General features: G+C 35.4%; 1 protein-coding gene across 1 annotated transcript in view; it reads right to left on the bottom strand.

The window, feature by feature from the left end:
• The window catches only part of LOC128247666 (arf-GAP with SH3 domain, ANK repeat and PH domain-containing protein 2-like), a 62,928-nt gene that overhangs the window by 31,533 nt on the left and 17,405 nt on the right, over positions 1–13,990 (bottom strand). The window contains exons 6-7 of the mRNA XM_052967683.1: positions 10,259–10,567; positions 1,968–2,007 (exon numbers count right to left, since the gene is read on the bottom strand). Coding sequence (XP_052823643.1) covers positions 1,968–2,007; positions 10,259–10,567 — 349 coding nt within the window. The remainder of the gene's footprint in view (positions 1–1,967; positions 2,008–10,258; positions 10,568–13,990) is intronic.

Genomic DNA, 13,990 nt, shown 5'->3' on the forward strand with positions numbered 1-13,990 from the left:
GAGTTTAAAGAACTAAAAATGGTTATATCTCCTCATGGAACAGTGTCCCTCATTTGGTGAAGAAGAATTTCAAAAACTAACCATCTGCAAAATACTGGAAGTATCTTTAAAGAAAAAAAGGCATGAGTATAAAAAAAAAAAAAAAGAATCATGAAAATAAATGAAGATGGTAGAAAAATATTTCTGGAGAAGATTATGAGGAATGATGATGCCAAGCAGAAATGGCTAACAGACAAATAAAATGTGTTACAGTGCAGAGACAGGGAGACATGTTGTGCAAAGATAAAACAGTGGATATTCTGAGATATAAGATTATAAATAAACATGAAGGATATTCTTTTAAAACAGCTCCATAATATATGGGGTATGGCATATAGTTTAACATTGATATGTGTTGAAGATTTTTGTTTTTCTAAACTGAAACATATTGTCAATTCTACTGGATACGACATGTAATGTTATGGAGATAAAATACATATGTGAGATAATACATTCTACATTTAAACATGTTAAAATAATATGCTATAGAATGTGGGATACAACACAGCATGTGATATCTTCTATTATACAGCTCTACAACATGTGGGATATTCTGTTACACAACACTATACTACATGGAGTATTCTACTTAGACACCGTTTACAATATATATATATATATATATATATAGAACATTCTAGGAAAACTACATGGGTTATTGTTATGCAATATCTTACATAGTATATGTATTGTTGTACAACATCAAACATGTGGGATACTCTGTTAAAATACCATCAAAGCATATGAAACATTGTTATACAACATTAAACATGTAGGACAATCTTTATTACAGTACTTACAATATAGGGATATATATATTGTTATACAATACTACAACATGTGCATGTAGGCCATTATTTCATATACAACACAATGAGATGAAATACTATTTTACAGGGTGAAAATAAATATGATTTGATACTTTGGAAGAAAGGAGTATAAAAGAGGGGGATATCAGAGAAAGCAGTGTTATACATAATGATAACTCACTCATAATATTTGAACTTATAACCAGCAGCTTAACTATTCATATATATATTATACATTTGGATGTATAAATGGGAGAAATTACTCAATGCATGTAGTAGAGTTTATCTATTCATTCACAACTGATGAATCAGAAACACGAATTCTTTATCAGTTTATTCATCATCTTGTCACCTAAACGATCAAATGCACAGTGAAAGAAACTTGGGGTTGTGACTGAGCGAATCATTAATTTGAATGAAAAGGATGGGTCTAAATCATCCTGGCAGTAGGCACTCCAGTGTGTATTTGACTAACAGGGTACTCGGATCAATTTTACCTGTTAACTATTTAAAATGCTTGATGAAACGGTCTGGTTACATGATCATGGAATTGAGTAGAATAATGAGCAAATTACCATGCTATGGAAATGTACTTTGCATAATTTGAACAACATCTCTATTTATGTTCTTTTATTATATATATATATATGCACCAGTTCCAATTAGGTTTATTGTAGCCTTCTGCTCAATATTTCGGTGAGTGTATGAGTGTGAAAGTTAGAAATTGCTACCTTCATCTGACCGAAGCTCATCCTGGATAGAATACAGTAGAACAACCAACTGCTGACTGAAAGAGTCGACATGTCCCTGCACAGCCTTCATGGCTTTGAGTGAGGATATTTGAGAGTAGCTGTGGCCCATTCAAAACCAAGTTACTGCTGTACATAGTCCTTCTCCAGTAAAGACAGGGCTGGAACTTTTCACTATAAAAATGCAGTGGCATACTGTTTAGAGATTTGCACAGGTTTCAATGTCAACTAATTATGTCAGGTAATTTCATTTCAGAGATCAAAAAGAATCATTTTGCTGCTTGAAACAGAAAAGAAGACAAAGAAAGAAATAGAGAGAGAGAGAGAGGAGAAAAAAAGGAGGATGACACAAAAGAAAGGAAATTCTTACCTCTCCGATTCTGCAGGCTTTTGTAATACCACCTTGGAACCTGTCAGGGACAAGAATGGTGAAAAAAAACAAACTTCAGTATTTGATTGACAGCCATATAAACACAAAGACCAAATCCCCGGTGTTGGTCCCCATCCCTATAACCCATCTACCCTGACCTCTCCACTCCCACTCTGTTCTATAACTCTGTTTGTTCCTCGTTAAGTCGATGGTGACAGAAATTCCAAACTTTGGAACAGGACCATGAACTGGTAGAGGAAAGGCACAATCAATTTACTAGATCTCAGTAATGGATAAGAAACCATTACATCAATTCTAGAAGGATCTGAGGCAAAAATTGAGGCAACCTCAGCAGGATTTGGGATGAGAACATGAAAAATGACATAACTAAATACTGCAAGATTGTCAGACAAGCACTCTCATGCTTCTGCCTCATGACAACCTCATCATCCTCCTCCTCCTCATCATTATCATCGTGGTGATGGTGGTCAAGATGATGATTGCATCTAACTCGGGTACCTTGAGAACAAAGGCACGTTTGATTTAATTAACCCCAGTATTTGTTTGGTACTTATTTTATCACATCAGAAAGGATGAAAGGCTAAGTCAACCATGACAGGATTTGAACATTGAAGTATCTCCAATGTTCAACTGGCACTATATTTTGTTGGTCCCCAAGGTTCATTTTGGTGGGATTTGAACTCAGAACATAAAGCGCTAGATGAAATGCCACTCAGCATTTTATCCAATGCTCTAACAATTCTGTCAAACTTGCTGCCTTAATCCCATCCAATAATAATAATAATAATAACTATGCTGGATCATAGATATAGCATGCCCAGCTGACAACAAGGTATGCAATAAGGAAGAAAGAAAAGTTGAGAGATATGACAGGTTAGCTTGGGAAGTTAAGCAGTTGTGGTCGATGAAAAAGGTAGCAGTAGTACCAATCATTGTCGGAGCCCTGGCAACAGTGAGCAAAAATTTCGAGAAGTAAGTGGAACAAATAGGGGCTGCAATTAGGGTGGAGCACTTGCAGAAAACAGCACTGCTTGGAACCACTTGAATACTCCGGAAGGTGATTGAAAAATAAGAGGTGTCACCTTAGTTCACTGGTAGTGAACAGCTGACATTGTAGTACATCTCCAGCGTTAGAAGCTGTGCAAAGGCAATAATAATAATAATAATCTCTTCTACTGGAAGCACAAGGCCTCAAATTTGGGGGAAGGGATTAAGTCAATTACATTGACCCCCAGTGCGTAACTGGTACTTATTTAATCAATCCCGAAAGAATGAAAGGCAAAGTCAACCCGGGCGGAATTTAAACTCAGTCAGAATGTAGCAACTGGTGAAATACCACTATGCATTTGATTCCATCCAGCGTGCTAACGATTCTGCCAGCTCGCCACCTTAATAATAATAATAATAATAATAATAATAATAATAATAATAATTTAAGGCACAAGGCCTGAAATTTGGCATGAGAACACTGGTTGATTACATCAACCCCAGTGTTTCACTGGTACTTAATTTATTGATTCTGAAAGGATGAAAGGCAAAGTCAACCTCAGCGGAATTTGAACTCAGAACGTAGTGGCAGATGAAATACCACTAAGCATTTCGTCCAGCCTTAATAATAATCCTTTCTATTAAAGGCACAAGGCCTGAAATTTTTAGGGGTGGGGACGAGTCGGTTACATCCACCCCAGTGTTTCGCTGATGCTTAATTTATCGATCCGAAAAGGATGCAAAGCAAAGTTGACCTCAGCGGAATGATATTAATAATAATAATAATAATGCACAAGGTCAGCAATTTTGTGGGGAAGGGGTTGATTACACTGACCCCAGTACTCAACCTGTACTTATTTTATCAATCCCAAAAGGATGAAAGACTAAGTCAACTCCAGCAAATGTAAAGAGCTGGAAAAAATGTTGCTAGGTATTTTGTCTGATGCTCAAACAATTCTGCCAGCTCACTGCCTTAATAATGATGATGATAGTAGTAATAGTAGTAGTAGTAGTAGTAGCAATAAGGATAAGAACAACATTAACAATAACAGAAGAAAGACAAAGAACAGAGAAAAACTAAAAAGAAAGTCTTGGAGGTTAGGCTGAAGGAAAGAGGTGTTTAGTAATTTGAAACAGAGAGAGAGAAAGAGAGAGAAAGAGAGAGAGAGAGAAAGAGAGAGAAAGAGAGAGAGAGAGTAGTAAGTGATGAGTGTCTTGGCTCAGTGGTTGAGCTATATTCCTGGAAATGTCAGTGAGTGTCTGTGAAGAAAAAAAAAAGCAAAAAAAAACAAACAAAGTCCAAGAAGAAAGCAGGGGGGGGGGTCCTGTAAAAATGAAAGCAGAAAGTGATATTGTTGAGTGATGCAGCATTGCATAAAAGTAAAAAAGCAAGATACACACAGCCGTAAGAGGTGCAACAGTACGTAAGGAAGCTGTACAGTTAGGAGAAGGATGCAGATGCGTAATGAAGGCATGCAAAGGAAATGGATGCAGTTGCGTATGGAATAGACATGTGATATCCTGAGATTTGAAATACATTTGTAGTCATTAAGTGCAGATAATATTTCTGTTATTTTATGGCTGCAAGTAAATTTGAGGATCTTATATCCAGAAATAACAGTTAAGGTTGCAACTATGAAGCAACAGTGATAGTAAAACTTCATGTGTGCTTGTATGTTGTTCCCTAGAATACAGTTAATACAAGGGAGATAATCATTTCTTCAGAATATTTGGTGGGATTAGAAGTTTGAATTTGGAATAAGAAAATGCACAAATATTTATGTCTGTATGTATACATACTAATGTCTTACTAAACTTATGAAATTCACTCTTCCCAATGCCAACAAACAACCTATCAAAATCAACAACATTCTCACCTCATAAGAAATTCTTTGAGCAACTCCACAAACAGAACCCAACAATCCAGATTAAGAATTAAAGAATCAACCAGCTCCTATTACTGAATAAAACCCAATCCTTGGATATATATGTATGTATGATTTATACACACATACATATATATATAGTATTAATTTATACACACATACATGTATATAGTATTAATAAAATACAGAAAACATATATGGTATTTTAAATTTTATATCAAATATCTTTTCTGATTAATAATTATTAGTGGCAGAAGCAGTAATAATACCAAAAGGTAATATTTATCCCCACTATGTATCATACTTAATGTATATACACTGTTGATAGGCCAGTTACTGTGTCATTTGTCCTGAGATAAGTACATTTATTAAAGCAGACCAGCCTTCACTTGTTTTGTCAGAAATGAAAAGATGCCCCAGCAGGGGCCAGCAAGAGTACCAGATGCATTTTGGCTTTTGTGCAGAGCAGGAATACCTTTACCTATGAAAGCCAAACTTAAAATTAAGTGATTAAATACTAGACAGTACAGGTGTAAAACTCTGTTATCTTTCTTTTATTTAACTCCTGTCATTTTTACTCTTAAGAAAGTCTGTCCAAAATGTTCGATACTCCACACACAATGACAATTTCACTATACATTTTCCGTTACTTAAATGCAGGTCATGTCAAAGCAGACCAATACTAATTGCCTTGGATTATGTTTTATCTGATATATTTCAGCTAATGTTGTAACTGATTTCTGACAAAACAAGTGAAAGCTGGTCTGTTTTAATAGATGTACTTATACAGCTGCCAGTATAAGTACTAGTAGATTTTCAGGACCAAATTGCAACTCTTTCACACTTTTAGGCTCATCCAAGATATTGAAATCTGGAAATTTAGTCTTAATACCTTCAACATACCTAGCTACCAGGTTGTTATTAAGTCATGATTGATCAAGATTAAGGATTACATATCACCGTCCTCATTCCAGCACTTAACACATTATACTAACTTACTCCTCTAAGACTGAAATGTCTGGTATTCACTCTCTACTCCTGCTTTCCTTAAATGTCTGATAACATTGGCTCAATTCTGACTTCACAATTCAGTGAATTATAGGAAATGTGTCAATCAGTGAAATCAATTAATTTAAGTAACATGCAAATTTCCAAATTTGCAGAAGCTATCTAACTCATCCATGCTGGCATGGAATAAAAAAGAATGTGAAACAACAAAAAAGATATATTTTTCAAAATATACAAAAACCTTCAAAGATATATATTAACGAATGCTGTATTAACTATAATTGGAATGGAGAAAGAATATTCTGATTATAAGATTGGTGAGATTTAGATGAATATTTTAGGAGCAAAGTTCATAATGTGAAACCTTCATTAGCAAATTTCTTCATAAAAACAGGCAATATATAACAAGTAATACACGAGAAAGATATGAGTCATGTTCATGCAATATAGCAAGCAACAAGAAAGATATGGGAAACATACAGGCAATATTGCAAGCAACATGCAGGCAATATAACAAGCAATAGAGCAAGTCACAAGTTAAATTAAATAGTGGAAAAAATATCAAGGCAGAAATTTGAATACAAAGTAAACATAGTACAAGGTTTTTCTATTCAATTAGTTTTGTCTCTATCTCTAGGTACAAAAGAGTTTAAAACAGAATATGTACCTCCAGGTACACAAGAGTTTCACATTACATGACCTACCAGAATTACAATCTGTTTTATACTTCCTGGAACAGAAGAGTTACAATATTGTTTCTGTGAATACAAAAGTTGCTGTATAGTCTTATACTACATAATTATCAAGAGTTACACAGAATCTGTTTGTAACTCTTTGAAGACAATAGTTAATGGTAAGAAAAATGCTCAAGTTCTTTTCCTTGCTGTTGATACAGTGACCAAAGGATGTGATTTGATACAAAGACTTATTGTAATCAATACTATAGGCCACCAAGAACTGATGTTCAACAATTGAACTATGGTAAGAGTGTAAGAGAGTAAAATGCTAACTACAAGAGAAAAGGCAGACAAAAACTAAAAGAGGGTACAAATTTTAACACCAAAAGTGAAAAGGTGAACTGACAACTTAAATAATTTCCCTTCACCTGATTATTCGTGGCGATGTTGTTAGTGGTGGTGAGAATGGAGAAAGAATAACTCTCGCACTATCTCTATTAAAGAATTTGATGCCCAAAACTTACATAAACAGTGAAGAACATTTAGTGAGTGAGAAATTGCTTAGCTAGTTCTGAAGAGAAATACAGTCTATGACAGAAAGAGAGTTTAATTCACTGGAAGCCATCTTACAAATGATGAAGACACCTTTGATTAATCCTCACTGCATAGGAACCAAGTATTCTCTTGGTTCTTATGCATGTGCACATAAAACATGGGAACTGAGTCAACTTATTTTTGAAAGTGGGGAACTTTCTGAAATTCTCCACATTTCATATGACAGAGTAAACATTTTATTTTATAAATAATAAAAAGAAGTTTCAAGAACCAATTTGCATATATTACCACGTTACATCACCAGCAAAAAATTTAATCAGCACAGTGAGGATTAAGGAGGATTTCATTAAAACTCCATGGGAATTGCATATTTAAAGAAGCTTACAAAACTAAAGCTTTGACAAGGAGAAACTGTATATGATGAAAAGGTTGACAACAAATATAATTTTGACAAAGGAAAATGATTAATTTTACTGAAAGACCAGCTACAAATACTGCAGATATTTATACAGCTTAAAAGGTTACCCAAGGAAAATAATTTGGTGGGGGTTTTTGAGAAAATATTTAAAACTATCATCATAACTTCTTTAAAATGAAACCATATTTTAGAAGATACCTATATTAAAAACTATTGAAAATGATGATTGTAATATGATAAAAATAACAAGCCTGTTGTATGCAGTGCTCAGGTGTATTGTAATGTATTAGTTTTAAGTAGAATGTGAATGTGATTTATATAATGATTGAACAATTTTCGTAACTGAATGTACTTCCACGTGCTAACCACATATTCATTGAATGTAAGTAGAATGATTTATCAGTAATATTGAAGTAAATGAATTTATGTACTTTGACTAGAGGCCTGACAAAAACCATGTGAAAAAAACAATCATGGCCTTTGCAGGCTCTCTCTGATTGTTGAGTCTGATGTAGTCGATGAAAGGAAGCAGGGAGGGAATTTCAAAGTGCTGCACTCTGAGAAGAAAGGGCCAGGTGAAGTGTGACTATAATAAAGTTTGAATACTTGATGAATGTAATCAATAGTCTAGCAGTGAAACCTCACAACCATGGCATCCCCTCCCTAAAAATAAATTAGAACAGTTACCGTTTAGTGTATTGTGGCTACAGCTAAATAAAGACATGAAGTTATTTAAATCATATGTTACCTAATACTGAGTGGTATCAGTCCAGTTAATCACAGGTGTTAACTTACAGTAGCCAAGATAACGAAGGTTGTCATTTAGTGTCGAACTGTGGTATGTGGGAATAGTTTCTTGCATTATTAACCATGAACAGTTCCATAACTACAAAATTACAGGCCTAGCATATATAGACAGGGCCTGAATCTTGAGATCAAAAATAAAATAACTTCTAGCACTTAGCATTTTTATGCTGGTGCCATGCAGCAAAGCACCCATGCTGGTTACATGTTGAAAAGCATCCGTGCTCATGTGATGTAAATATTTCAACAATTTTTTAAATATAATTCCTAATAATATTTAATTATATAAATATAATAGGATATAAACAATACTGAACACACATACCCAAGATATGCATTTTGCCAGTATGTGGGCAGGCTGCGATTTATAGGCATAAGAGAATATATTCTCATCAATTCGCCTGGTGTTAAAACACCTGGAAGTCATAGACAAGCGAGATAACTTGCATCAGGTCTTGTTACATGAGCAGCAGACATTATTATTTTGTCATTCTTATGACTTTTCAAGCGAGTTATTGTGCTTTTCTATGGCTTCCAGATGTTTTAACATCAGGCAAATTGATGAGAATATATTCTTTTATGCCTATAAACCATAGCCTAGCCATGAAATGGCAAAACACATACCTTGCATGTGTGTGTTTGATATTGTTTATATCCTTCAGGCTGCTTCTCATTCATATTTGAATCATAGGGTATGTCAAAACATCAAATAGCTATGAAGATCAATCTGACTGAAACAGAAATCAAAAGGGGGGTCTATAGGTAAAAAGGGGTTGAGAACCATCCCTATAGAGTAGCTCAATGGTTATGTTACTGTTAGATACACTATCCTGGGGTTCAGTTCTGAAATATATTGTTACAGCTATAGTATTTGTCTTTATATCTTACCTGTGTTCGGACCTTTCTTATACAATGTAATCCTATCTGCTATAAACATGATAAACCAAATCAATATAGTAGTAGTAGTAGTCGTAGTTACAATAACCCACCAAGTGAAACAAACAAAACGATTTTAGTAGTAGCTTTATTAATGATAGCGTTGTTGATATAAAATAAAGAGAAATTATTTGCATTCATGCTGTATAAAACTGAAGAGAGAGTATTTCAAGATAGAAGTTGATGTACCGGTAATTGTAGAGGAAGCAGAAGAAGTAATACTATGTTCATAATAAACATGAACCATACATTCATCTATCTATCTATCTATCTATCTAGCTATATCTATATATATTTAATATATGAATATAAATATATAGATATATATAGATACACATCTGTACACACACACGCACACACATACTCTTTAGGTCTTGTTGGAGATCATCTCTCTCTCTTACAAGGAACAGATTGACACTGACTTTGAAGTCACTGTCAACCCTTTCCTAAATTTGAAAATCCACTTCAAATGTATTGTGTAATCATTTAATTAATGTTTGACATTCTTGATATATAACTATCTAAAAAATGGTACACACACACACACATTTATACAACCGTATATATATATATATATATATATATATATATATATATATATATATATATACACATACATACATACACTCATATATGTATAATTATATACATTCATACACTGTATATATTCTGCAAGAGTGCTGGACGTAGTCAGATGGTTACCGGGGTTAGGGCTTTTCTATGAATAAGGCACACATTACGAACAATGCAGCAGATGTAAAGCCAATCTTGGTAGAGTGATGGAATGTGAACGAGAGAATGAAGACGACGACGAAGAAATGTTGAAGAACACCAGCAAGAAGAGATGAAGAGGAAGGAGAAAAAAACAAAGGAAAGAAGGAAGAATGTTTTTAAACAAAAATGAAAAAAAAACAATCAACACAAACAAAAAAAAAACTTCACAAAAACAAAATGCAGGTAGCCAGAGCAATGGTTGTCTAGACGGACTGCAATCCTTACCTACAGGAACATGCATGGTATTGCGATTCTCAGGACTGGGTGGTTTGAACCGTGGAGGTGGCGGGTCTGAAGGCGTACGATAGTGACCCAAGAAAGAGGCATTGGGCTCGGACCAGTTCCTTGTATGGCCAGATGTTGGCGGTGGAACAGGGGCTGGTGGCTTCTTTTTGGGCGGCAGTGGAGGCAGACTTGGTCCGCCTGCACCGCTGTGATTATAGCTGTAGGAAGTGGTGTGCAGCAAGGTTCCGTTGGTCTGTGAAGGTGCCGCTCCACCGATGCTATAGTGATTCAAACCTGATGCAAATAATGCTGATGAGGCAAAATAAACAACATGTCAATACAAGAAACTTGCTTTGAGAGAGCAAATTGAGGAGATAGAGGAAGCGAGAGAGAGAAAAAGGGGTAAGGCAGGGAGGGAGGGTGGAAGGGAGATAGAGAGTGAAGGAGGGAGGGAGAAAGAAAGTGAGACAGGTAGGGACAGAGAAGGAACAATGAAATAAAAAGAGGAGGAGGAGGAGAAAAGAAAGATTGTATAATGAAAGAAAGGGAAGAGAAAAATACATAGGGAAACACACAGAATATTTACATATGTACCTTAACTTAATTTACATATTTACATCTGTACCTTAACTTAATTTTGCACTGCTGCAGTCATCAGGCAATTTTATTACTTGATGACAGTTGCAATGTGAAATGCAGAAAAGCAATCCGTGAAGACACAACTGTAAACATGTATTATTTTCACTTTACCAAGCTGTACAGAGTACTACTTGTGTTCAGGTGTAAAATAATTGTAAGCACCAAAACAGGATTTTGTCAGGGATTGATGATGGCAGTAAGTGACAAACCATTCAGGTCCCTGGTGGACACATTAAAAACTTGTTTTTGTTAGTAACTGAGCTGACTGAGCTTAACCCATTAGATACCCAGTTGTAAACAACCTAACCTTTTACAGATAAACAACATATTGAAATGTCATTAACAATTTTGTCTTTGGTGTCTTTTCATTGACAGATCACAGCTAATATAGGTAGTTTTGTCTGGTAACTAGTGAGTGGTCTGGAATGATTCTATTACTTAAATGTATACACTAATATAAGCATTTTCACTTACATGTATGTTCCATTTTTTAAAATGGTTACATACAAAACAGACCATTTGAATTATCTGTACAGCTGAAACCTATGCAATAATAGATGAAGAGTTGACATTATATTGTGTAATAAACACTGTCTATTCTACAACACTACTGAGTTTTCTGTGTTTTTTTTCATGTTATCACACACTGATAAACATTACAGTATGTGTGTGTGTGTATACAAGCATAGCTGTGTGGGTAAGAAGCTTGTTTTGCAACCACATGGTTTCAAGTCCAGCCCCATTGTGTGGCACCTTGAGTAAGTGTCCTCTACTATAGCTTGGACCAACCAATGCTTTGTGAGCAAATTTGGTGGACACAAACTGTGTGGAACTGTTTTTGTGTATGTGTGTCTTTGTGTTTCTCCCTCACCATTGCTTGACAACCAGCATTCCTTTTTCTTTTTATATCCCTGTAACTTAGCAGTTTGGCATAGAAACTGATAGAATAAGTATCAGACCTAAAAAGTAAGTACTGGGGTTGATTTGTTCAATTAAAACCCTTCAAGGCAGTGCCCCAGCATGGCCACAGTACAATGACTGAAATAAAAGATGAAAAAGATAAAAGACCTATCTATCTATCTATCTATCTATCTATCTATCTATCTATCATCATCATCACCATTTTAGCATCCACTTTTCTATGTTTGCATGGATCAGATGCAATTTGTTGAAACAGATTTTCTACACCTGGATGGCCTTCCTGTTGCTAACCCTCATTTGGTCCCAAACAAGGTAATATTTCCTCATGGACTACGTTTAACTTAATAGCACCACCTGGAACAGCATTTTAAGGCAGGTGTTAGGACACCATTGCACACTCAAATAGGGAGGTGTTTGCCAAGGTGTATACAAGTTTTGGTGGTTTATCTGCTATTTCTAGGAGGAATTTGTCCAGGTAACATTCGAATGTCATAGGATCAATCGTGTGTACTCATGCATGATGAAGCACACAAAGAAAGAGAAGAAAAATGTTTGAAATGATAAGATGATTTTTGAGAGGCTGTGATAAAAGATATGATGAGAAAAGAGCTTGTAGTGGATAAGAGAGAGAGGGAGGGAGAGATAGGAGGAGAGAGAAGGAAGGAGAAACAGAGGGAGGGGGAGAGAGAGAGGGAGGGAGAAAGGGATGGTAAAAGAAGTGAGTGAGAGAAGAGGTCTGTGAAGCAAGTAAAACCTGAAGTTGTAAAGTTGACATTGTGATGAGTATTTTAAGATATTCATTGATGAGTAACTCATATTTGTAATGCAGCATTTGAGTAACATATCTGTAACCCATATGAGGCATGTGACTTATTTGTAATATACATGAGTTGTATGGCACATCTGTAACACAAGAGTCAAGTGGCAGGTCTTTGTTACGACAGCAGTTAAGAGACTGGTTTGTAACATAGGAGTTCTAGTGATGTCCATGCTGGCATGGGTTGGACGGTTTGGCCAGGGCTGGCCAGCTGGGGAGCTGCACCAGGCTCCAGTCTGATCTGGCAAGGTTTCTACAGCTGGATGCCCTTCCTAATGCCAACCAAAGTTGGGTCTTTTTATGTAGCATTGTATGAGAATTTTTACATGGCACCAGTACAAGTGCTTTTTATGTGGAACTGGCACAAAACTCTTGTAGGCCAGTCCTCTTCACCAGGGGAAGTAGCCTTAACACTTCTGTTATGAAGTACAGGTCTTCTTGAGTACGTTTCAATATTTTGCCACCTCACCTGAAAGGTTCAGTATGCTGATGTCATCCTAGCACCAGGGACCAAATAAGCTTATGGAAGGTCCAATTTGCATAAAGGACCTGGTCGGAGGATCCTATTCTGTAATAACATTCCACAATACCATGTGCTTCCTGTCCTCTCTGTGTACCTGCTTCTTGCCACTCTCTTTGTTAACTTGCCTCTTCCTGCCCTCTCTGTCTCTTTTCTATTTACATTCTCCTCTCCCTCCCATTCTCTGTGCATTTGCCGCTTCACCTCTCTGCATTTACTTTCACTTTCTCCAAATAACAGTCTCTGCAATTAACAGGGTTTTTCTATATCACTGATAAAGATGCTGCAAGAGAGGAATGGGAGAGGGGTGGGGGTGGGGGTGATGAGGGGAAGGGAAACAGAAAAAGAAAAAACTGAAAAATAAGGATTACTTAGAAAAACCAAAAAAAAAAAAAAATTCAAATAATGATAATGATAAATAAAAATATATATATATACAAAAATGAAAAAAAAAAAAAAAAAAGAATTTCTAAAAATTCTGTGCCAACTACTAAAACTGCATTGTTACATTAGTCATATTGTCCTGGTAAATAATGCAGAAATGCACTTGTAAATAGTGTGATGATGCACAAAGAAATAACACAGAATCTGTGAATATTTGCAGAAAATCATTTCTAATGACATTTAGTAATGCACGAGGACTACAATAACTACAAGAATGCACCTGAAATCTACAGTAATGTATGAGGTGTACATATCAAAATTGCATAGATACATATGTGAAACTTTGTGTTCCTGCAAAACAAAAAAATACTAAGCTATGTACTTGTAAAGTTACATAGATTCACATTTATAGCAAACAATGGTGAATTTGATGATATATATGATAATATAT

The sequence above is a fragment of the Octopus bimaculoides genome, chromosome 4, assembly GCF_001194135.2.
Source record: "Octopus bimaculoides isolate UCB-OBI-ISO-001 chromosome 4, ASM119413v2, whole genome shotgun sequence".
NCBI lineage: Eukaryota > Metazoa > Mollusca > Cephalopoda > Octopoda > Octopodidae > Octopus > Octopus bimaculoides.